The sequence below is a fragment of the Brachyistius frenatus genome, unplaced genomic scaffold (assembly GCF_029030835.1).
Source record: "Brachyistius frenatus isolate BFR_SWC_R1_liver_20210118 unplaced genomic scaffold, ASM2903083v1 Contig_68, whole genome shotgun sequence".
NCBI classification, from domain to species: Eukaryota; Metazoa; Chordata; class Actinopteri; family Embiotocidae; genus Brachyistius; species Brachyistius frenatus.
In genome coordinates, this window is record NW_027210667.1 from 475,165 (window position 1) to 502,428 (window position 27,264).

The window sequence follows — 27,264 nt, forward strand, 5'->3', positions numbered from 1 at the left end:
ACGAACCCTGGCTGGAGCTGCCGTCTCCCCCCACCTCTGTCTTTAGGGATGGTCACACTCATTTCTTTGCACCACTCATGTCAACCTTTGAAGGAAGAGGGATGTCCAGGAGGCCATTAACCTCTCCTGTGCCTGTGCACTGATTCCTGACACACACCGACGCCAGGTCAAAACCTCTGGGAATGCTACAGCCTTTTCCCAAAACATCAGCAGCATTTCCCCCCCCCCCAAAAAAGCTTCCAAATGAAAAGTGTTGATTTTGAAGGGACCGTTATTTTGGGTTGTTTAGTGTTGACTGCAGGGTTGTTTGGCTGCTCATAAAACTGTTATGGCTGGGAGGCAGCTGTTTAATACTGTCCAAAAATGTTAAATTAACTCCGCTAGCAGTGGGCATATTTTAAAACATTAAATCGCTGGCATGGTGATTTTTACACTCTTGCTGTTAAGACACCCACTGACATTAGGATTCATCATCATCAGGACGACTTTGTTTTAAAGCCTTTTAGAGGATGGTGCCCAGCATTGTCTCTTTAAGATGCTATTTTGTATGGTGTTTTAATGGGCCTAAAGTCTCGCCATATCCATACAGAGGCTTTTTGTTCTGCAAAATCGTTTTGCAAAACGATCCAAATAAAATAACTGATCACATGACTACAAATGTCGCATCTCGAACCGTGTAAAATAAATTGTTTTGACAGTTTACCGGAGATCAGAACTATTTCTAGGTGTTCTCCATTGGTGAAGCGTCTTCATTAGTCAAAAAGCGTGGGCGGGACTCTTGCTCTCTGCAGCGAGTCAAAGAGAAAGGCAATAAAGGGAGGCAGGAGCTGCACTTTGCCGACGAGCATCTCTGCCGTCCTGCTTCACTACAGTGATCACTGTCCCCTGATCTGCGAAAAAGCACACGGACCTCTCAGAAAAAAAAAGGCAGAGTTCATCAATGTAACTCCGGTCAGTCAGAAACTGCACCGTTTACCTGGATAAGTCCGTCTTGACAAGAGGAGAGATAAAGAGAGAAAAAGAGAGACACGAGTCAAACGCGAGTGGAGTGTTGACATAAACCTGCGAAGGAAAAGAAAAGAATATGATTCTCAAGCAGCACTTGATCTTCATCATTTACAGCTTCTGTGCAAGCGTCTTTAAAGGTGAGCACTGGATGTTGCCGTGTAGACGGGCGTGGTGTGCGGAGAGGTGGTGACTGCGTGAAGTGTACAGATCATATGTGATCATTGCGCACGTGAGTGTGAGTATTCCATGCAAAGAGATTTGATTTCCCATTTAAAATGCTGTGTTAGCGCAGTTGGCTGTCGTTGTGTGCTGTCAGAGCCGAGTGTGCTGGAATGCCTGGAAGTTGAATTGTGCAGCGCAGTGAAAAGCAGAATGCGGCTGCCCAAGTTTATGTGTCGGAGAGAACTTGGATGAAACCCTCCGTTTGAGATTGAGTGACAGATGAAACATCAGGCTGCGGATGAGTCGACTGCTGCCGCCTGTGTTTCTCCGCACGTCCAATAAGGCTGTGTCCCCTGAAGCTGACACTGGAAGGCACGAAAGGTTACAGTAGATGGTAGCGTGCGTCTTCTTCGCTGTCATTGAGTGAATCGTTTTCTAAGTCACACCGCCCGGTGTCTCTTGGCGCTTTAAGTCATGCGGAACAGCACTTTAAATCAGTGAATTTGCAGAGGTGACAAGAAATCCTGGATATCGCAATGGCTGCATTTGACTTGAGCTTTTGTCTCCAGCACGGCCGGTGTACGCACTGTGTTAAGTGTAGGCAGGATGTTGTCTGCGTGTGTGCGGACGCAGTCTCCAGGAGTGCTGGTATACATTATGGGCACTGACAGTGCGAACCGATACGCCCATTCAAAGTTGGGCTACCGGGGGGACGCAGGTGAGGTGGCGTGTGTGATGTCCCTGCAGAGAGGCTTCGGTGTCTCCTAAGTCCTCAACTCCCCACAGACCGTCCCGCTTTTGGACATGCTTGTGCAGCCACCGCCCTACGGGCTACCAGTGCGCAAAACACCTACCGGAAAGGGTGGGGGGTGTTGTCAAGGGGTTTCGTGGGATCAACTAGCAATCAAAAAGGAATTAATTCCCCGCCCTCCTAAATTTAATAAAAAATGAGTTCCACGTGACATTGATGACAGTGTCAGTGCTGATTCAGTATACTTTACTAATGATAATAGCCTAATGAGAGGGAAATATGGTCAGAGTGATGATTTCCATAAAGCTGATCATTCTCATGGTTAGAGTCAATGCAATCTATTTCTATCAAAGATACCACTTTCAGAACCATCACAGATCATCATATCAGTAGGAAACCAACAGACATGTAAGGGTTTAATCTACACCATGCCATTAATAATCAGTTCTCAACATCACTTCTCACCATATGTCAAGTATTTTTAGTTCAAGTGTCAGACTATTGTGTGTTCAAGAAATCACTCACAGTCTGGGCTCAGTGTAACTCAAATGCTTGGCAGAGTAATAGTTGTTAATAATGTGAGAATGACTTGTAAATTTCTCTTTAAATAAGAAAATATTTATAAATGTTGTCTTGACACACGTTGCCCTGGCACCCTTGCTGTCTTTTCCCTCAGCGGGTTTCAGCCCAACAGTTGAGATGCCATCATGTGGTGCCGCTGTGACCTGATGACACATCCAGCCGCATCCCCCTCTCACCATTCCCCCTCAGGACATGTCCCACTTGGAGAGGATTGTGATTGGAGTTAAATGACTGAGCACAATTTTGCATGTTTTGTAGTTCATTAACCACAAACTGCGTAGCGTTACTCACAGTGTTCTTGAAAAAGCCAACATTTTTAGATGATGTCCGACTGTCTGTTGTAGCCATTATCATCAGTTCAAGTCAGTGGATGGAAATCACAAACCCTTTGTTCAAACCTTCCTTTGATTGCACATTCAAGGATGCATTCATGAACTATGTTGTAAGCAAATCTTTTACCATTAAAAGTCAGTCCTGTTAAAAGGACATGAAAGTGCTGGATGTAGTACCTTGTTTAAGGGTTGTTGGCAGCCGACCTTAAGCACAACCGAAAGCAAAGAGTTTTCCAAACAGACCTCTCCCACAGAGCATTACTACATAAGAACTTATAAGTGGACCTAATGGTCAGTGTCCCAGATTTCCTATTTTAAGCACATTTCACTCTTTTGTAGAGGGATTTTACAGCCGTACTAAAATGAGTGGAAAGAGTTGGCTGGTTAGACAGTGGGGAGTGAATTTAAAATCTCACGGTTTGCTTTGCAAAATTAGGTTTCAAGAAAAACGGTTGTTAATTGGTGTGAGAATGCCTGGATTCTCCATCCCATGAATATTTCAATAATGTTTATTTTCAAATGTCTGATGCAAATTACAGCTTTAAAATGTGAGTATAAAGCCAAAAGTCCATTTTATAACATTACATTATTGCAGGCTTATGATGGTTTTCTCATACAATGGACAGCATAGTTTATGGATTTGTTCAAATCATCACTTGACTCTCTTTATGACTGTAAGAGGACAGTAATAGTTGTGTTATATTGTGATGTCAGTACTTGGTAGTATCACATAACTGTGATCAAAATGATGCTTTTCCTGCTTAAGAGGTTTATCTGTAAAATATTTTACCACTGACAATCAAGGGCCCCAAAGGTGTCAGGACTAGCACATGATTTTGTTAATATCATCATCATTAACATCATGATTTTGTCATTAAGACAACAGTGGTAACAATTTGGAGAATAAAAATAGACAGCAGAAAACTAGTCCACTTTTCAACAGATTTGGTTTCATGAACAGAGAAAGAGAACAGGGCACAGAGTTTTATCATCCTGCCCGAGAGCTCTGCTAGTGCCCACTTCAAGGGCTACTTTAAATATTTATGTTACGAGGATTTAGTTTAGACACACAAAGTGCCCAGACCAGTGCCCCGAAACTTTAAAAGCATGAGGGGCTTACTTTGTGAAGATGTGTGAAGTCAAACAATGAATGTAACAAATACAGAAAACATAGAGCACACACCACCAGACAGGCTGCACACTCCCCCATATTTGTTATTAAAATGGTCAAAAGGTTTTAATCTGCATTGGGAAGAGCATCTGCTGCAAAACACACAGAAGTGGGCAATCCCTGAATACATGTGGACCGTCTTTTAATAATGAAGTGAGAGCATTGGCCAGTGAGGAATATGAGGAGTTTGTGGCAGATATTAAAAGAATTCCCTATGTTGAAATGTTAAAAAATACTTTTTGATGTAAAAAACAAAACCTCTTGGCTATGGCTTAACCTTTCAGCAAATTCCTCAGAAGTCTATGAAAATGTTTTGAGATATCATGCTTCCTAACAGACAAACACACAAACAAACAAATGGGACTGAAAGCATAACCTCCTCGGCGTAGGTAATAAGGTGCAGCATCATCTGTTTGATCACGGCCTAATCGACAGTTAAATTGCAGTGCACCACATCACACACTGCAGTGATTCTGTAGACAAGACTTCAGCCTCAGCAGCTCTGTTCATGCTCTATAATGCTGACAGTTATTTCATGCAGACTCATCCCTCTTAGAACAACTATGCTATTAGTATTTTTGCTTAAACGCATTGCTGGACTCTTACATATAACTGCAGCCTATGAAGTGTAATACTGCTAAGTCTTAAAAATGCTTTGCTTGACAAAATATATCCATTCTTGTATAGAAATAACATATATCTCCTACGTCCTCTTTACTGTGTGCTGCTCCTGCTGTGGATGTAAGGTGCCGTTTCCCCCATATGTAAACAATTAGAACAACTTTTGTCACCCTGTGAGGTGTAGGAGTATCACTACACCATCACAACGTAAAGGCCGCTAATGGAGACACCAGACAGACTTGTCAGAGATGGTTATCAAGCAACATGGCAGGCCGGCTAGTAATGCTAATTAGCCATGTGGTGCAGCTATACTTAGTCTCTTTGCAGACCTGCCGGCTGATTGTGCTATAAGTTTTATGATCTGCACATTTCTTTGTTGGCCACAGCTTCTCTGGTTCGGTCTGACATTCCTTCTTCACAAGTGTTTCATCACTTTCCTTCTTACAGAAGCCCAAAAAGCTCCCATACCACCGAGGGAACTTTTCTTTTGTTTGAGCATGTAGCCTTTCATCATTTCTTATCTCGTCAGACATTTTGGCAAGTACAGCCTCCAGGTGACATTTGAGTGTTGGTGTGTGTGTGTTTGACCATAATGTGTGGGGGCAGTAATGAGGGCAAAGCCGGAAATAAATGAAAAGTGGCTGTTTTTTTTAATCTCATATCAAACCACAGACATCAAAAAGTACAGACAAAATAAAATAGAAGGAGGTTGTGGATGAATAATTCCTTAATAAAATAAATGAAAAATTTCTTCCGTGATTACGGAGGGAATTGAGGCTACTCATTAAAAATGCAAAACTGTCTTGTAAAGTGTTTGATATTAGTGTAAGAAAAAGACCCATCCATTTTTGAGGGCTAAGACTGCTATTGTGAATATTAAATGTTTATTTCTTTTGGCAATATAACAGGATTAGCTCATGCAAATATATGGGATACATTGTACAAATGTTATGGAGTAGTTATTGGAAAGTTTGTGAAATATCTCAGGAAATGTACACACTGATAACCAGTCGGTTCTTTATTCCCCCAAAACACGTGGGTGTGTAATTCTGCGTTTTTTTGTTGTTGTTGTCAGTATGTATATGGCTGGTACTCACAAACTTGTAACACCATAGCAATAATGTAAAATATTCATTCTGTTTAAGAATTAAAATTCAACATTGTATAATTTCAAAAGATCTTGATTAAATCAAATGTCACAGTGTCTCCATTTAGCCTTCTTGTGAAACCTACAGTTGTCTGGGGCAGAAACCTCATTGCCTATTATAGAATTCAAGGAGGAGAAGTCACGTCTACCATTACAGTGCTTGATTCCTGCAGCAGCTTTGGACAGTGGACATAGATATGAATAACTGTGCTGCCTGCACAGTTGATTTGTCATTTTGACTCTACCATATGATGGTATTTGGTGCACCACTTCTCTTTTCTTTTTTTGTGAAAATTGAGTTATGTTTCAGCTTGTATCTGGGTTTATTGAAAATCTCTTGAAACAAATACATATTGGACGCAAGCACCCCAAAAGTGTCACACATTGTGAGACACAGGGAGCCTGTGAGATGTATGCATGGGAGCATCTCCTGTGGGTTGGAATAATCAGTCAGCAGGAATAAGCTGGCTGAGCTGAAGGCAAGGTATGGCAGAGGAAGGTGGTTTACATTCAAGGATACCCGTTCCCCACTGCTGAGGGTTAGCTTATCCCTGCAGAATGTCTCCCAGCTGCCAAGTGCTGGCTCTGGTGCTGTGCTATATGCCACTGCAAATGATAATCCAGTAAAAGGACAAATGTGCTCCAAAAGAACCACTGCTGCCCTGCTTGCTTTCTGTTGATAGATACACATCTGTTGGGATAAGCCTCAAGCCAGAGGCAAATGTGCTCAGACAAGTGGGGAAGGGGCTTTAAGATTGGCTGCTCACTGCCTCAACTATATGTGGCCTGCTGTCAGTCTCCCTTTGCCATACTCTTTGTCATAGCACTTTTAAACAACGTGTCCCCTCAGAGTGGCTATGAGCTTGGCAATGAGGCTGATAGTCTGTAAGGGCAATGACACTATTAAAGATTATTTTGACCCGTATTTGAACGAAAAAGGTGAAGAGATTTTTCTACTTGGCAAGAAGCCTGTCTCCATGATAAGTTTAATGCCACAATTTGTCACGCTGGAAAATGGTTAAAGCGGAACCTACATCCATATCAGGCTCCTGAAGGGTCACCTGTGTTCATACGTCTTAAATGGATATTCAACAGAATTGACATGTGATCTCAGAACATTGAGTTAATATGTTTTACTAAATTTCCCCAGTGTGGGATTGATAAAGTCTTATCTATCTATCTATCTGTCTGTCTGTCTGTCTGTCTGTCTGTCTATCTATCTATCTATCTATCTATCTATCTATCTATCTATCTATCTATCTATCTATCTATCTATCTATCTATCTATCTATCTATCTATCTATCTATCTATCTATCTATCTATCTATCTATCTATCTATCTGTCTATCTATCTATCTATCTATCTATCTATCTATCTATCTATCTATCTATCTATCTATCTATCTATCTATCTATCTATCATGAAGAAGATGAGACCTACAGAGCATTTAAATCAATATTTCATTATATACATTAGATTTTTTTAGGATAGGATTTTCTATCATCATTTAGAAGAACGAGAAGTATTAGAATGAAATACTTGTAGTTGAAAGTTTGTAATGCAGTTAATTGTGCTGCAGAATGTATGTACATATTCTCAGTCATCCAGGTCATGGTCTATCTTAGTGAAGGTAACAGGACTTGCCTGAGGTTCTCGTAGTTGTTTCACTTCTCATCCGAAAGGCATCTTCAGTTCTAACCTACTGGTGCGGAGGCCCAGGATTTGAATCTCTTGTGGGGTTGTTAACACCTCGAGAGTCAGGGCCAGGGAGCTGCTGCACAACACACTGTGGAAGTAAAACAAATAATAGAAATAAAAAAATCATTTGATAAAAAAATAAACTGGATTGAGCCATAGCTTAAGAAATGCTGTCATGTGCCCGACAGGCTATATTAAAAAATAAAAAAAATCTTCATTTTTGAAAACAGTATTTCATTGAAACCAACTGATTTACCATTTGCCATTGAATTATCTTATTCCCATTCGAGGCTAAACCAGAAGTTAGCCAGTTCGAAAGCCTGTCTGGTGCACATGCTCAGTATACATTTAAAAACTTCAATTATAATTATAAACATATATTGTGAAAGACAGAGATTTATATGGCCGATGTAGACTTCAGCAGCATTGTTTGAACTCACTTGGCAAAGGCCGGGAAGTAAAGAACATTCATTTATAGTTAAAAGTGTACCTCAGCTTTAATGTTGCAGCATTTTGACTTTTTTTGAGTGGTGCAACTATAATGTTATTCATCAATATAGTTAAAGACCATCAACATACAACAGAAGTGAATCTACTACACCTTTATAGACTATTATTTTACAGTATATATTGGCCCTATCACTAACCCATTAATGGTGAACTATGTGCTCTATTTGCAGAAAAAAAGAAAGAAATCTTTATCATCTAAAAACGATCCACGTTATTTGAATTAAATCTGTGGCTATTGGGATAAAAACATATTGTTGAATTTTTGATGAATGAGAGTAGGCGTCTGTTCTGAGAGAAATGCATACATTTCAGTATTGTTCCTGAAATGAAGCCTATGGCTCATTTTATGCCCATTTGCAATGTTGACCTTTCCCAATCTCTCTTGGCCCTCATCTCTGTTGAAGTGAGTTTGGTGCCCGACTATGGATGAGTCTGTGAATCTCATTCAGCCCGTATGATGATCTCCATTTTCTTCTTTCGCGGTGTGGTCTACATATGGACAAAGTTTATATTTTTTGTTCAGAAATGATGACCATACACCATACTATGACCCAACAGGCATGTAATCTGTTTTTCCACTGTACTGATGTTGTACTAACAAGAGGTATTGTCACCTTTGCTCTCTGTTTTCTTTTAAGAAGCTTTTCTGATAATCAGCACAGAGATAGAAAGCCGCTTTGTCCTCTTTCCATGTTGTCCCCCGTACAACACAAGTGAGTAAACAGAAGTGACAAAGGTTTTGAAAGCCTAATGTTGATATATTGTGAGCATCATTATGTGGTTGCCATAATAAATGTCCTTTTCTGCTTCTGCTGCGAATATTTGGTCGGCTTCCAAAAAGAGTGATTGACTGTCTGAGGCATCACACTGCAACCAAACACCTGGCAACCTGACCCGAAGTGACCACGCTTGTTTTGAGTTATGTCCGGGTCATTTACGAGTGCACAAACAATGCATACAATAAGCTGCAGAGTCTTTGTTTAGTGTTGTGTACATTTTGTTCAGATATGGCAATTGCAGTGCCGGGCAGGCTACTTTTGAAATGTAATAGTTAACAGATTACTATTTAGTCCATTAAAAAAATATAGTGAGCTATGTCACTATTTTAATTACTTTATCAAAGTAATGCAACCTACATGTTACCATGATGTTACCATTACCTCAAACCAAATCTAAATTCAGGTCAACTCCATGCCGAGTGGTGATAGAACATTCAACAGGGCTCAGTACTGTTGAGTCTTTTTAAATATCTCTTCATCTTATCTGACGACATGACCAACCGCCTTGGCTCAAAATTGAAGCACATGCTGCCAAATGATTGGAGCTTGTCTAGATGTAGACAGAAGGCATCCTTGCATGAGAAAAAGATGCAAAGCAAAAGAATGAATATTACACTTTACATATAAACGCAACAAAAAAGAACTTATTTGGCCAACCTCCTCGTAATCACCAACATATTCAATAGTTACTGCAATTTGGGTGGATTTTTAGTAATCCACCTGTTCTTAGCCCTGTTTTCAAACCACAATTACTTTGACTTCCATTGGTTGTTTATTTTATTATCTTTTAAATCTAGATTTATATATTTGATCTTCTAAAAACCAAAATGTCTCAATGGGAATCAATAAAGTATTTATTTAATTACATATTTTTGTCAGTAACTGCAACTAATTACAATATTTGTAATTTGTAGTTTAATTCAATCTAACTAGTTACTACCATTGTTTTTTCCTTTCTTTGCTTGTGTTTGTATTAAGTTTCAGAATTAAGGAACATAAGTCCTCAGTGAGAAGGTAGTTGTTATATTATATTCAGACATACATATTGAAGTGGTAAATGTTTTTTTTTATTATTGTAAATGATGTATGATAATATTAGGTTACTTGCTTGAAAACAACTGAAACAATTCATTTTCAAAATAGTTGCAGCTTAATTTTCTTTCAGTTCAATCAATCAATCAATCCACTAACCATTTAATGTCTTGTTTACACTGTAAACACATTATTTCCCTAATTCTTCTAGAAAATGTATTTTTGTTGGACAATGTAAAGTGTTGGTAAACATATCTGAAAAGTGAACATTACAGTCACTGTAAGTGCATTTGGAATGACTGTGTCCATCCTACTTTGAGGATTAAATGTTTCTATTTTTATTTATCAGCACAGAAAGTCCATCAGTTTCACACAGTCAATAGGATTTTGCATCACTTGCTGTGCTCATAAAGGCCCCTCAGTCGAGCAGTCAGGCTGGATGTCTGAGCTCCAGATAAAGGAGACTCTGTTGCACTGTCATTGGAAATTTGATAGCTGCTGGAATAATTTTAATAGACTTGTAAGCACCAAATCATGGCAAATGTAGTCACTTATTTCAGGGTAATGTTTTGCATTGTATGGGTTTATGATATGATACACTTTGTTCACGATACAAAAAAATACAAAAAAAAACCCTGAAAAAAAAAGGCAAACCTGCAAAGAGCAGATTGTTGACTTGTGAGACAGACTTGTAACCATTTGCAGAGGCAAAACTAAAAAAACATTCGTATTCTCGTATCCCTGTCAGAGTCATGAGGAGCTGTAGACTATCGGAGTATACATTGAGCAGAATACAGGGAGGTGCACCTGGGGGGTCACCTGTCCATCACAGAAGCTAGCATGCACTGACTAACAGTGACATTTATGTTGTAAGGCAATTTAGTATCTCCATTCCTCTGCAGAATGTTATGTCTCTAATTTTGTGAGGAAACCCAGGCACAGGAATTTGGGAAAAACATGTCAACTAAGAGCACACAGTGTTCAAAATTAACAAAGAGGACTCTAATTAAAAATTATTTCACGTCAGAAAAGATATCATGAAATGTGTTTTTTGTTGTCTCTACTCCCCAGTGTTGTTATTATTGCAATATATATAAAGTTAATGTTTATGTGCCTGAGAGCATGCTGAAAAATTGTGCCAGTACAACCTGTTTATGTTCTTACAGCAATTCAATTTGCCACTTCATTATCTAAGCTTGCTACTTATAAGTAGACTAATTCCCACTGCATACACAGTCTGAAGGCAGTACAACAGGTAACATGTATCTTTACGGTTTCTCAGAAAATGTAAATGTAATTTTGTTTAAAAAAAAAAAAAAAATGGAACAAAACAAACAACATCAGCACACTGGAGAATTATACACATAAACATGGCTACTCTAGGTTGTGAAATGTCTTTCCTATTGTCGATAGCCATGTACAGTAGGCTATATTAAAGAAAATTAACATACTGTGAAAGCTGCAGACAATCCATAAACCAGGGCATAGTGCCCACTATAGTAAGTATTTACACTCACTATTCAGGTCAGTTCTCTGAATTACAACGTCTCACGGATGGTATGCATATGTTAACCAGATGTTGCTAAACTTACAATTTAGGGTAAACATGTTGAGCTGATTCAAACAGACAATCACTGCTCACAATGTTGTAAATGTAAAACTCAGCAGCGGTTTTATGGGGAAATGTCTTTCCCTCTTATCGAGTGAAGAAATTGTGCAACACGAGAGAAGAAAGATAAAAACATAACAAAGTGAAAATTATTTTGTTCTATGGACTTGCTTGAGTGAGATGCCATCCCAAAAAACTAACTTTAGTATAAAGGCACAAAATGCACAAACCTCAGTTCATGCATGTTTATACCCTTTTATTGACTTCCTCTTTAAAGGCCTCCCACAGGTCTCTAACGCTGGAGTGCAGATACTGAATGCAGGCATATTTGCAAGTGAAGGTGGGGGATAAAAGCACTGAAACTCATGTCCTCATAAAGAGGGATCAGCAGTGTGGACGGGCGCTGCATACCGATGCAAAAGATGCCAGTGCTCAGAGCCAGAGAGCATGCTTTGCTGGGGGAAAAAAAGGCTTCAAGCTACTAAGCTGAGAGCAAGAAGGGGAGGGAAGAGCAGGTGAGAAGCAGGAAGGAACACAAACTGTAAAAAGCGAAGAAATGCGTCATTGTGATATATGTGACAGCCGTTTCTTTCACCTGCTGTGATTGGGAAATGTAAAAAATGTTATAAAATCAAGTTTAAACCCTTATCTGCAACATGATATAGCCAAACACACTGGCGTTTTACAGATTTAGCCTCTTCTGATTTTGGTGGTTTGCTGTGACCAAGGTGTTCCTTGTTAAAGATAATACTGGAATAACCAAAACCAAGATGTGAGGAAGGATTTTCCTTAACTGAAATACATTTTAAAAAGGCTTTCCAAATTTTTTCTTTTTCAAAAGATTAGTAACTGAAACTGAATTGTGTGTTTCCAAAACTAATAAAAAAAACAAATATATACATCTACATATACATATATATACACATACACATATATGTAGAGGAAATGTACCTTATTTTCATTTTTGTCAGTTTATTTCCTACATAAACCTATTTTGGTAGAAATCAATCTTCCAATTTAGTTTTTTTGAACTGTGCCAGGCAGTTTTCCACCAACCATTGGCAAATCGCACAAACAAGCAGCCCCTTACAGTCCATGATGTGTTGCCAATGCGTCTACGGCCGACATCAAGGGGGCGAAAGTCGGGAGAAAGCACCAGAGTCCTATTTAGGACTTTGACTGTGCCACAGACAAAAGCAAGTGCTTTGTGGTGGAAGGTATTAAAATGCGGAACACTTCTCAAGGGGAAAAATGTCCACAATTCTGAAAGTCCATTTGAAAAGCTCGCACACGAGGCGAACCTAGTTTACCTTGACAAGGTAAGGAGAAGCGCCCAGCCCTTCCACCCTGAAGAATAAGCTCCCCGCAGGCTAGGCAGCATGATGGAGCATGTGATCTCCGCATCCATAATTTGTCTGACCTTTTTTTTTTAACTGCGCCCATGAAACTAATAAAAACATAAAACTGAAATTGAAGTGAAAATAAAAACTCTGCAGGAAAGGAGGGGACTTATTACAGTTAATATAACATTGCAAAAAAAAAAAAAACCTATTCAATGACAGTTAATATAATCATGACACTTACAGGAAAACTGATGACATAAAGATGCAAAAAAAAAAAAAAAAAAAAAATCAACAACACATGTCTCCTAAATGAGTTCAGGGGGCTCAACACAGGTGAAGGAGAGAATGACGCAGAGTCTGTTTATAATATCACCAAAATTCACTGCAGAAGAATACTGATTTCCCTAACTATACTTTTGTCCACAGTGGTGGGAATGACAGCGACCTGCACAGTATGGTTGTTGGGAAACATTCGGTCTCACACAAATTATAATTAATAAAGGAAGCAGATTATCTTAATTTCATTTATTATTTAACTATATGCGCTGTACAGTTCACTTCATTCAATTAATTGCATTTTCTCTCTGAGAGTGCATATGTTAGTGACACCCGCTGATATTTAAATGAATGTTGGCCTTTAGGTACACACATTAATTAAATCTTATCAGTAGGGCTCTTTACTATAAAATTCAGCCAATTATCATCAATGAGTCATAAGGTTTTCAATTTAAAACCTTGTAGTCTGAGTATCAAAATCAAACAACTCCCGGTACAGACTTCCTAGTTTTAGTGAGTTATTATCCTAAAAACAACAGTAAATAAACAAAACAAAAAAATTTCAAAGTGATTGTGAATAGAGGTTGACCTTGAAATGAACCAGGTCCAAAACCAAGTCAATACATGAAGTAAAGTAAATACTATAAAGATGAAAGTAAAAAAATGCAAGTGGTGCTCGAAGATAGCGACAACATGATAGTGTTTAACATGAAGAGAATAATTGTCCCTTGAAATGTTTTTCCCCAGTTGTTCATCTAACTTTAATGGGAATGATTGTGAAAAGTATCAAAATGATGTCAGTGTGCCATCAATTCACCACACCCTATCAGTTTGGCATAATGCCTCCTGCTGGCTGAGGCATCAAATACAAAATGCTGCCATTTGGGATTTGAATTTAATTGTTTGTAGCAAACTATTATTTAATTGAAATATAATTTTCTCCATCATTTTCACCAACAGAAAAGCAATAAATCTTCACTTTAGAGAAATTGGAATCAAAGAATGGTTGAAGTTTTTGCTTTAAAAATTAAACAACCAACTGATTATTAGAATAGTTGCACCTTAATTTTTCATTCAACATATTGATGAATTGACTAAACAGTTCACTTCATGATTTTTTTTTTCTTGGACTATACGTTGTACTTGACTTTTTAGTAGCTTTGTACTTCTTAACACATATGAAGACATTTATTTACTGTAGATAAATTGGAGTGGTAAAGGTCGGGGGAGGGGGGCCATCAGTTCAATATTGATCAGAAACACGTTGGTTTCACAAACATGGGGAACAGTGGCACATATAAGAAGTGTAAACACTGGCTTTGCTAACAGTATGATCTTTGAGCCCAATAAGAATTCGGCTTCACCATCGTCAGCAATTTTGCCTATCTGTTAGAAAGCGCCACAGGCAATAGGAAATATGTACAATTTGAGAGTCTAGCGTTGAAATATCAGATTTAAAGCCAGGATCGACCCAATAAGCTCTCATAACGGCCAGTCTGAACAGACCCTGCCTTTTATGGACACAGAGATGATTATACATTTAGTATCCTCCAGTTCTCGTGGAGTGTGAGGACATCCGGCGTGTACCAGGTGACCTTCATTGCTGGAGCTGTATAGCATCCCCCAGATAATGACCACTCTAAACCCCAGGAGCAGGCCTCATCCCCTCATAAATACAGGGACCATATGGACTTTGGTGGAAAGCTGCCCATAGTCACTTTTCAAATGGACACATACTTGTACGAGACGTTTTTGCCGTTAAAAAAAAGACTCGGATGGCATTCACCGGTTCATGGAAAGTGTGTTTTGTGGGGGCTGTTCAATTACACTGGCCAAAAAGCAGCTGTCTCTAAAAATGGTATCTTTTGAATGGTGGTCTCAACTGGAAGAAAAATGATACGGTCAGATGTAATGACTGAGTACAGAACATGACTTGTCAGTGTTAAAGCGCCTTGCTTAGGGGAAATTCAGGGTGATTGTGTAACAGGTAATGTTACATTTCTATTTTCTGACAAGGCAAGGCAACCAAAATTGTAACCAATTGCAGTTTTAACAGATGATTTGCAAAGCAAATGTTTTCTGAAACCCCAAATTTGGCAGCAAAGGACCATTTTGGACCTACCCATATGTCAATGAGCCTTGGAAGTGATGCAATTTGGGAAATGTGGTTGCTTTGAAATAACAAATGAATCTCTATAAAACTGTTCAGGATTTTGCAAGTTTGTAGATGATAGAAAATGTACATCCAGTTCCTTCTGAAGGACATCATAGTGTCTGGACATTTCTTGTTTCAATTAGTTTCTGCCCTGATTCAACAGTCACTGTGGGAGGTAGCTTAATGTAGACGTTGGCTCTCTGCACACAATTGCTTTATGTGGTGGTGACAAACCTACCAATTTAAGCTCCAAGTGTTTACATGACTCAACCAAGGATTGTCAATCAACAATATAAAGGTACACTCCATAACTACAATGTTACTGAATGCACCCTGTTTGTCACAGTACAGGGTGAATTATTAGGTGTTACTTAAATAAAAAAAATAAAAATAAAAAAATCTATATTTGCATTTAATAGTAAATAAGTAATTGATCATAATAAAATAAACTAAATTAACTAACATTCCCTAAAATACTCATGTAGTAATATTCCAAATTCCCAATTTTTGATAATAAGCAGCATAAAGACTTGTGAAGAAGAAGTCTTTTTTTTTTTTTTTTGGTGTAAAGTGTTTAACAAAAGTACAAACGGCAATAGAATTGTGGATTATTTATTATGCTAATTTAGAGGAGTGAGTGAACTTGAAGAAAACAGTGTATGTTTGAATGTGTGAACATCTGCACATCTGTGTGTGTGTGTGTGTGTGTGTGTGTGTGTGTGTGTGTGTGTGTGTGTGTGTGTGTGTGTGTGTGTGTGTGTGTGTGTGTGTGTGTGTGTGTGTGTGTGTGTGTGTGTGTCCTCTCCTTGTGTGGATAATATCGCAGCAACTGCAGTCAAGCTTACATTATTGATGTAACCTTGTGCTCAAACAGACATAAAGCAAACTAGAAGCAGCAGTGTGACATCTAAACTCTGTCTGAGCTCATTTATGTCCCAATTAACAAGTGATCTGTATCTGGGTAAGTTGTCTGGATAATAACATCTCATCACGGTTCTTTGCATTTCACTCTGTTCTGCTTGTCTTGATTATCTTATATAATTAATGTAGGAAAAGATAGACGACTGTAAACAAAACAAGGTCCCACCCCTCCACCCCCCAGAATGGGTGACCTTTTAACTCGTTGGGCGGATACGAGGGTCGATCAAAAGGTTCTCAGACTACTCCTGCTGCGTGCTAATGGTAAGTAAGTTCTGCCTCCTGCTCAATGTGTGTGTGTGTGTGTGTGTGTGTGTGTGTGTGTGTGTGTGTGTGTGTGTGTGTGTGTGTGTGTGTGTGTGTGTGTGTGTGTGTGTGTGTGTGTGTGTGTGTGTGTGTGTGTGTGTGTGTGTGTGTGTGTGTTTGTATCAGTACTTCAGAGTAGACGTGGGAGATGGAGGAAGGACATTTTTATGAGAAATTAGGGCAATAATCAAAATAAAGGGTTCTTAGAGTAATCACTACGGGTGAACACTTGAGTATAAAAAGATCCATAGCACTCTATAAGGTTCATGTCTCTTTCATTACTCATCCTTAATGTTCCCAAACAACAACAAGAAAACGGAAACCAAAACATTTAATCAATGGGCTTCATCAGACGAAAAAAGTAACAGTGTGCACAGTGCAAGTATAACTGATGATACTTGTAATTGTGTCTGACTTTAAACCGTTCCTGGTTCTCTACTTTTTTTTTTACTCAAAACAATCTGTGAAACGTAATCAGGATATTTTAAGATAATCTTTTCGAACACTGAACCTGGCTGATATGGAATTACTTGCACTTTTGCCAACGGCAGCACAGGAGCAGCGATAGGAAATATAGGATTTCAAGCTATTCTTAGCTCTACAAGGCTTTGTCAAATGTATCCTAGATTGACAGGCTCCAGAGGGGATTTTCACATTCAGTTCCAACACTGAAACTGTCATATCTTTGCTATAAGACCAGAGTTATCAGGGAAAATGGTGTGAAGTTGATACACATTTGATCAGTTGCCTGTGCCTCACTGGCGATCGTGGATGTATAACATTCAAAGTCTACAGTCCCAGAAAATGATCAGACGAGACTTTCTCACAATCCTTGTCAATCAAATAGTTCCTAAAGCCAGCAACAAATTTATTTTTACATTCTGTGTCTTTATTTTGTTGTGTTGTTGTCATTGTTAAGATTGTGCTACAAAGCACCCAATAAAAAACAAGGCAAAATACAAAACAAACAAAAAAGAAGCACAGTTGAGTCATGTCACGGTCAAATTCGTAAAATATTTTTGACACTTAGTACATATTCAACACATTATGTCTGCAAAAATGTACATTTTTCAAAATCTTGGACATATAGTTATATATCCATGCATACTACATTCTCATTAGTTTACAGTTTATTTCGAAATAGACAAAATAAACTGCATGGCGTGGCAGCCACGAACGTCTTGATTTTCCTTTTTAGTGCTCATGTTAACAGGTTAGAGCAGCCATGCAGCCTGATTAAGGCACGCATCGCTGTGCAATGCGTCATGTATAAAATAAGCTTCTTGCCTAATTTGCACGTGACGCATGCGGTTCCCAGCAAATGTAAATCGGGAAAAGTTCTGTGATCAGAAGTTCACTATATAATAATATCATCTCATTAGACATTTAACCTCTTAAATGATGTTAGTAGGGAATCTTAATTGGTGTTGCTCATAAATTCAAACTGAATAGTTGGTAAACAGTTGTTGTTCGCCAGAATCAGGTGGAAAAATATGTTTTTACAAAGTGTCTGAGCTGCATCACTGAAAAGTGCCTCAAATCGTTTTCTTTAATTGCATTATATATTTACAATAATGGGAAATGTTTCCAAGTGCCTTCACACAACACCACGACAACTTGGTCTTGACCTAATCTCCCTGTCGCAGAGATCACAGAGCACCCTACTATTTGATATGCCTGGAAATGATGTGACATTTCCTGAGAGAACATAACATTTATTTAATAAAAAGTAAATCATTTTGAGGTGTCAAGAAGAAAGAGGTGTGCAGTGTGGCATTCATATTTTGGCCTTTGCAAATTATCAATAACCCTGACATTCTTTGCTTTAAGAGGGGAATATGTGAATCCATTATTGCAATGAATTAACAGAAACCATGGAAACAGCACAGCAAAATGTTGTCATGTAGTGAGAATCTTTGTCGTAATACTTAAATATTGTAACAGACCTCTCTGAAGAACAAAGATCATCCACAAGCACGTTTCAGCTAGAAACAACACTGTAGTTTCCACTATACCATTAATTTTACTTAATGACTTTCTTACGATGGTGTTATACTGACTGAATATTAGTAATCGAAGAACTAACCTAAAATGAAATCTCTAAAGGGAGAACGCTTTGAATTCACTAAATAAAGTATTCAGATAGCTGATTATATAAATAGAAGACATAAAACTAAAGCTTCTAAGCCATTATTACCTTGTTTTTATCTGCTCCACTTCAAACTGACAGAATCTGTTTATAAAGTTATTTCTTGCATAATCGTGTATAATCTCTAAATTTATATACCACACAGAGTTAAGTGTCGCAGCACTGGGTCTGCTGGGCACTGGACTGTACATGATAATACAACATGAGATTAATCACATGAGTTTAGAGGGGAGCATTCAACCTTTACATGGACTATCAAAACAATTCATTTCATACTGTACATGGTATTAATCAGGCTCCTGCCTTTGAAAATGTAGTGTTCTTATGAAAAAAAATGTCACATGAGGTGTAAATTTAATGTAATTCCAACATAGAAACTACAAAACTACTCATTGGTTTTTATTGGTAACATATTTCCAGTGTGATGTTTTATTTCCAATTATTTCGTGTGAGCTTGTTATAATCACTTAAGCAGAAACACTTTTCTGGCCATTATTCAACTCCACAACTCAGGAAGAGAAATTAATATTGTAAACATATTTCACATTTGATCAGATATTGAATTGGTGAGAATGCATCGATCTTCTGCTCAATAACTTCTTTGCAGCAACATTCGCATATTTGAAGCATCATCTACTGTCAAGGACACAACTTTGTGTTCTATCAGAATCGGCTTTATTGGCCAAACTCTTTCAAAGTCTCCACTACCTTGATGAGCCTTGTTGACATACATACGCAACTTCTGCCACTGTTTGGCGGAGGCATACAACTGTATGCGGTAATTCTAGTTTTATACGGCAGTCTTTTTCATCCATTATTTAATAAATCTATTTCCACTTTTATTTCATATGATTTTTATACAATGCTTGTTAAAAAAAAAAAAAAAAAAAAAAAGAAAAAATGGTTTTGTTCACCACGGAGTGAGATACGCAGACACATGGGCGCACGCACACAGAGGAGGGATAGAGAGAGCGCCAGGAAAACGCTGCTATTCACCTGTTCAATTATCGCCATGATATAATTAGGGCCTACATTTGGTTTCTGCCAAAGTTATGTTGTTCACATGTAGTCACAGATCTCTTCCCTGTGTATTTTCACAGGAAACCGTGCTGCAGATGTGGAAAAATAGCTATCAGGTCTAGTCTCGAGATGATGCACCGTCTCATGCCGGCTACGTGGCTGCTCTAACCTGTTAACATGCACACAGAGGAAAATCAAGACGCCACACAGGCGGTCCTGGGCCTGAGAGTGGTACACGCCTCCTTTATGGGGTGCTCAAATTCTCCTTCATGTTACATTATCAAATCAAGCATGTGTTTCCTTTACTATATCCTTAAGGATTCTGGAGAGAAGGGTATATTTTTTATATTCTCTTGGTAATTGATCCCATTACTTTCCTTCCATCTCTCCTCTATCAGAAACTCCAAAGCTAAGCTGATTTACCTGGAAGTGCCCCATGTTTTTTTTTTTTGAAAGCACTTTTACAGTAACGCACTCTCCAGTGAATTGCACATTTGTTTCATTCATCTGTCAATCTGAAGGAGATTTTGTCACTTATACTTGCTGGAGAATTCGTTCTTAAATTGGAGCTGAGATTTTGCAGAAATGTATAAATGCTGAAACGAGTAAATGTTGCTTCATATTTTCACACAGTAGATTTATATCTCTGAACACAAAGCCTGTGGAAGGGCTGATAACTGAACATGTTGGTGAAGTTTTCAATGACTTCCCTTAACACTGATCTCCTTAATGATCCTTGAGGGGGATTTTTAAGTTTCTTATTGGTTTGTTGAGGGAACAATCTTAAAGTATGAAATGTATACAGTATGGTGGAAAAAAAAAAACAATCCCGGTGATAGTGGGCCATAAAAACTCAGGTTTCCACAACTGTGACATTATTCTTAAAAACCAACGGTTTTAAATGGTTTATGCTCTGGCTTAATCTGTCTGAAAAGCTGCACAGTAGCAGTCTTATAGGCTTGTTTGTGTTTAGCAGTTACGTAATTGGCCTGCATTCACAAGAGATTATAGTGGGGTGCTTGTTGCTTGGGGTTTTCACTTAAGCTCAATGAAAAATGTATGTCAGCCCTAGATGTGGAGATTTGAACTGATAAAGATAGTTTTATTTCATGGGTTATTCACAGATGTATATTTGTCACTTGAAGATTAAGGACACACTCTTTTCACATATTCTAGACTGGTGAACTATTATTTTTGGTTCCAATCATTTCATCTAATCATTAGTTCCTGCCACCTCATAGGTGTTGATGATTATATGTGCCAGAGTAATCAAAGAGCTTTAGACCAAATCCACAGATTGCAAATAATGGCAGCGTCACATCACACAAGTAATTTACACTTGTTAACTGCAGGGAGCCCTGTGAGTCCCGAAGGACTCTCCTATGATCGGCCAACTGGTATGGCATATGTTTGGATTTGTAAAATGTCTCAGAATGAATGCTACATGAAATTATCTCATGTTCAAAATCACATTGAAGTTTTGAAAATATAGGGAAACAGACCAGAAAACAGATTAAATCAAATAACTAAAGGGTAAGTTTGTAAGTTTAGTTGTAGTGAAACATAGTCTGGGTAAAACCACACCTGTCAACTTTCAAAATACAGTATTTTACATGTATCATTCAATACATACAATATGAATAAATATGTCCATGTGCTTTTGCTTCTGAGCTCATATGTGTGCGTGTTGGTGTCGTGTTCTGCATTAAAATCAGACTTTGCAAAAGGCATAGCCACTATCCAGGTGACTGGTAATATGAATGCAAACATGTCAGTCCAACTAAATTTTCAAGTGCATTTAGGTTCTTTTAGGTGAAACACTGCTGCAGTGGCATTTTGACAGCAGCTAACTTAGCTAGATCATTTTAACTGGCCTGCCAACCTGATTCGCTGATCACGAGTTGGGGCAGCTTTTTAAAACTGTATTTACTGTTGCCATTAAAAAAAAAGTATGCATATATTTAAGGAAGTAGTGAGACACAACATGTTTCAAGTTCTCATTTTAACCCCACCATTATCTTTCTTTAACCGTAACCAAGTGGTTTTTGCGCCCAAAAAATAACCAGGGCCACTAATTTAAGACACGCTCCCATTGGTCATATTTAAGTGTAGAAACACATGATCTATATATGATCATATGGACAGGAGCACTTGTTCATGAATACTTCCTCAAGTAAAGCAGAATCCAAGCAAACACAAAAATGTGGTATTAATACAAGCAGTCTTTATGTGAGCTAGATTTAATCCAGTTGATATAATGCTGTATTGAGGGTCGTAGAAAAGCTCCAAGCAATACCCATGTTTGTGTATGCTCATTATTGCCACTGCTCTGAGCTTCAAGAGGGTGCTTACGCTTATCAAAGAGTGAATTATCAAGCATGACATAAACAGGCATAATTAGACCATCAATCAAGTAAATTAGTTATGGATTATCTCTCTGTAATTGACCCTTTTGTATTACAGGTTCAAAGTGAAACTTAGCCAAAGATTTTTAAAAGTGGGCTGTGTGGCTGTGATTTATGCTTTCCATTCTGTCTCTTATAAATATAGCAGAGGGTAACCTCATCAAATTCAAAGCAGTTAGAATTTCTCTGGCCTACGCAGCTGTTGTTATGTTGTCCCCACTGGACTGGTGATGACGAATCCCCCTGAAATGTGTCAGTAGGCCTGCAGAATTGCACAGGAAAGAGAATAGATTTTCACTGACTTTGTAAAATAATTTAGTTATCGTGAAATGGGGCAGAAGTCTTCTTTATGTGATGAATCATAGGCTAATACTCAAAAGGAAAAGCTTGGCTCTTAGCAGCCTATGCAATATGGCACTTTCTGGAACCTGGAATGTGAATGCTCTCTGGCCAGGCTTCTGTGAGATCTGTAAATGAACTTGACGTACTGTATCAGAGGAGATAACAACAAAAGAGCTGCCAATGTACCAAGGTGATTTGCATCCAGTCACTGCGGGCCCTTCTGCTTTACCTCAGTGAGCTCTTAGACAGGTTTTCAGACACTCTTTGGTAAAGCAAGCAGCAAGCCAGCGATTGTGACGTCTTGAGATGTTTGCTGCAGAGCTGAGCAAGAGGAGGTGGGGCAGTCGTTTCTCATCCTCTGTATGGCCCCACGAGTATGTGAGTGTTGCTTGAAAAATCACTTAAGGAGAAAGTACTGTGAGACAAGACTTGAGTGAACAATTTGAGATCTGTGTGCCATTCTTTCAAATTGCACATTCCATGTGTATTGTTATGAGTTTACTGTATACACCTGTTTTATGTTGCCTGCACACTGCATGAGAAAACCAATGTAGTTGTCATGTGTGGCATGATCCACAGGCTTGATGTTGTGAGTATCACACTGCCAAACCATTTCTACAATTTGCTTTCTTTCTCAGGTTTTATTCCATTTTTCTTTTTTCCAGAATTTTGGACAGTTATCATGATAATATTTTGAAATGTACTGCATGGCATAAAAATAATAATAACAAAACATTAGTAAATCAAGGCTTTGAGTGAAAGATTTGAACTGTGATTTGCTCATCCTTCCAAAATGAGTCTGTGTCCAACAACCAGAGATGGGTATGAATAAAATTAAATTTTCATCTTATCAAGTACTTGTTGGTTCTTTGGGATTGTTTAAAAAAAAATGTTTTATTCTTTTTTAAATGATAATTAATTCCTAACAAGATATTTTAAATATGACAAAATACTGTTTCTATAGCAGCAACAGTAATGTTAACAACAGCAGAATCTCAATAATATTCCTGACATCAAACTACTGAGTGAAGTTTAAAAATAAAGAAGAACACAGATTCCTGGTTTGGGAGGTTAGCTATTGTCTCAGCCAGCAGCTAAATATATTTTATATTTTATTTTATATTTTTACTGCTATTTTATTGCTTTCTATTATTCTATTATTATCTATTGCTTCCTGTATGCTGCTGTAGCGGAAAAAAATGTCCCCTCTGGGATTAATAAAGTAACTACCTAACCTAACCTAACCTACCTAAATTTACAAGAGTTTGACTACTTTTAATAAAAAGTAAGTTGATAAGAAAGCGGAACTTGCAACCAGACATTTTTCCGTTCTCTGTTTAGGAGATTGTCACTACAATGAGAGTAGAAGGATCACCTTAAATGTCGGGCAACCTTAAGGCCTTTACACATCGAGGGCGTGACGAATAAACGACATGAAAGTGCAAAATGCTCGGCGGTAAATATGTTGCATCAAAACTATTCATACCGAATGTGATGCAAATTTGCAACAGTTGTGACAGTTAAAACAATTTTTTTTTAAATATGTTCGAGACAGTTTTTTTTGTGTTAAAATAACGACGTACTCAAAATGGCAAAAATATTTTTGTAAAATCAGCACGGCGGGTATTTTGGTATTGAGATATAACACTTCAGGAGGAAACTTCATTGTCGTAAATGTATGGTCCCTTTGTTTTAAACTGTCACAGATGCTTTAATATTATGTATTGGAGTGCACAACAATCCGCCACGATACAGACAGATGATTGGACAGACAGAAAGAGTTTTGTTTTGGAATAATTTAGGCTCAGAATTGATGATACAGATGCGCCGACCAACACGGACGAAGCTGTGCTCCGTCTGCTCCATCACAGTTGTGGGGGTCGTCTCCAAGTTGCTCTGCACATGTACTTCAAGTGCAGCATCTGAATGTCACAATGTGATTGTTTTATGCATATATTTTTTTGTGCCAAGCTCTGAAATTTGTTTTCCTTCATCGCTTTTGTGCCGCAAAATATTCACATTCTGTTTTAAAGTACTTATGAGCAAAACAACCGTTCGAAAAAAACATTTTGCTCTGCCAAAAAACAACAACAACAAAAATTGCCTTCATGTGTAAATACCTCAAACTGAGCCTGATCAGACTCGGCGACCCCGTGGTTGGTCATTTCAGGGCTAGCCACTTCGCACTAATTAACAGGTGGTCTTATGGAGTTGTAGCATTTATTTACTGACAAACAGCTTAAACTGTACACACACGCTGCACTGCTACGTTAACAGATATACTGCAAACTTAATATTCTGCTCTGGTGTCCAAACATCTCTCACGCTCTCTCCCCAGCAGTCTCTCACTCTCACCTGGCGAACCCACCTGGTTGTGCTCCTGACCTGACACGCCTTCTTTGGCCTATAACAGTGACGTTCTGCCCCTCTAAAAACGCAAACGCCTCTTAAAAGACCTCGCCCGGCTCTTTGCGTCATTGCTGTCTGAAGCAGGGAGTTTTTGTTCATATCAGTTTTAACACATCTTATCTTATTTTACACATCTTGTACACAAATACAGAAAAATAATATTGAAATTTCTTCTGGTTTTATTGCTGTGAAATGGATTTACACAATATTCCGATGCCATTTATCACAGAGCTGAGAAGAAAAAAAACAGCAGACAGGCACTGACAGAGACTAGCATCCATTACAGCCGAGTTTACCGGCATAAGACACAAGCAAGCCCGCCCACATACCTACCACTCTTTATATATTAATATATTTTGAACAGAAAAAGAGTCACATAAGAAGAAGTAGCTATTTAGAGCCTAAAGTCCTGAAAACAAACAACAAAAAACAAACAGTTGACTTTGTATCTCCAGAGAGAAGTTGGAAGTTTTCCCATTCACTTCAAAACAGTTTTATTCAGAGCCAGCATCGAGCAGCCATCAGGGCTGAGCATCTCAAGGCACTTCCACATTAATTTCAACATTCAGCCACTGTTCTTGGCACTCTGTACTCACTACGGCATCTGTGGACTGCAGTTTTTCTTCTTGTATTTTAACTGACGGCTCCTTAAGGGTAGAAGGTAAACTTTGATCTTGCACAACAATTGTGACTGAACGCATTTTTTAGGATTTCTTCATTTAGTTGCATTTACATCATTGTTTCTTTTACGAAGCATACTTTGCCATCTTTGTTTCTGCATGAACACAGTTTTTGAGTGAGCCCACAGAAGCACAGAGACCAAATTCCTATTGCAGTGATAAATAGTCATTTTTATTGAACTGGAAGATTTTTGTACGTGGCCACAAAAGAAAAAAATAATCTACAAATAATGTTGAAACGTATCAGTAGACAACAGCAGCAGCAGCAGTCAAATAAATAAAAAAAAAAGTACTGCAAGGCTGCACTGACAATGGCATCTCTCTTTTTTTTTTTTTTAATACAAAAAGCTTCTCAGGGGTTGAAACATCTATGTTGTAATTAATGTCATTAATTCTGCTTGTCATCTTTTTGTCATTGCATTTAGAAAGCCATCTATTCTTCTGTCAAATCACAACTTTTCAGCCCTACAATCAGCTCTATCAGACCTGATCACCCACTTTCTATATGTATAAAACACTGAAATTTCAAATTTATTCGTAAGAAGATAAAACAACATAATCTTTTCGCCAGTAATAATGCCTCTGAGGTGTAAGCCTATTGAACATATCAGAACTTATGGTTCAAAATCTCCAAATTGAACACACTCCACATGTGTTAAGACATACTTATGATCGGATTCCTTCAGACATAACTAGATAAAGGCTGATGACACGCCTGCAACACATTATTGAAGAACTTCTTGTTTAAAAGTGCTAATTTCACGGTGGGACCTATTTTCCATTTAAACTGTTGGGTTCATTGGGTAATTGAGAAGTACCAGTGTCTTCAGTATTGGGTAACTTCTGGCCTGTGTTCCAGTTGTCAGTCTTGCTGGTGTTGACAGTGTGTGAGTGTATGTGTGAGTGTGTGTTAGTGCAGAAGCCTGTGGGGAAGGCACATGCTGCGGGTATCTGTCACTCCACTATTCCAAAGAGCTTATCACAGAGGGAACACTTTCTGCTTCGCCAGTTATTGGAATGGAGATTCTTTCTGTGTGTCTGTGTAATACAGATTTTCACTGGATGGCAACGGTGGTGTTAATTTGCAGATATATCAAATACCAAATGTATCATTATTTGATGTCAAAATACTAAGCCATTTTAAATTAATCTTGCATTGGTTGCAAGCCTGAATGAATGACGTTGACCTAATCAGAGCAAAAGTGGTTTTAATTTTGCGCCATTATGAAGTTGGAACATTAAGATTGCACTATTTTGTGACCCTGATTATAGTTTTGTTTTTATCTTCAGTACAACTGTGTCATAGTCGAGGGTGAAATGGTTCAGCGTTCTCACAGTAGGCATTCATGTCAAAGCCACGATGTAGCAGATGGAAAGGAGATGCGTCAAGTGAAAGTCCCTTAAAGGCATCTAGCAATTGTTTTTCAAGTAGAACACGAGTTGCTGCTGTATGCAGGAGCTGTTACTGAACGTGACATTTTCCCAAATGGGATTTCATTATAATATCTGATGACCAGCTGTACTTTCTGATCAACATCCATCATATGCAGTTGCTATTCTCTAATACAGTTTTGACCTGTTGTGTTAAGGTCAAACCTGTTGTGAAAGAATGATGATTCACAACCCTGTGTCCCTGACTGAAAGAGAAGAAACACAATGGAATCGTGATGTAATATAAATTAAACATCTTGTGAATACTTGAGAGTTTCTGAAAACAGAAAGTCAAGGCAGGAGAGTGGTTTGTATAAATTGGATTATCAGGTTTACTTGAACTGTTGTTGCTGTGGAAATGTACATTATCCTGAATGTGTTAAGACTTCACTATGAAATATAAATGGTGGGGATTTGAAATAAAGAC

At 38.2% G+C, this 27,264-nt stretch overlaps 1 protein-coding gene across 3 annotated transcripts in view; it reads left to right on the top strand.

Annotated features, from left to right (window-relative positions):
• Window positions 1–805: 805 nt before the first annotated feature.
• Window positions 806–27,264, top strand: part of cadm2b (cell adhesion molecule 2b) — a 137,995-nt gene continuing 111,536 nt past the window's right edge. For 2 of the 3 annotated variants that reach the window (XM_069707386.1, XM_069707388.1), the window contains exon 1: window positions 806–1,145. In XM_069707386.1, the coding sequence (XP_069563487.1) occupies window positions 1,085–1,145 (61 nt within the window). In that variant the 5' untranslated portion in view covers window positions 806–1,084. The remainder of the gene's footprint in view (window positions 1,146–27,264) is intronic. The other variant, XM_069707387.1, reaches the window with a different exon arrangement.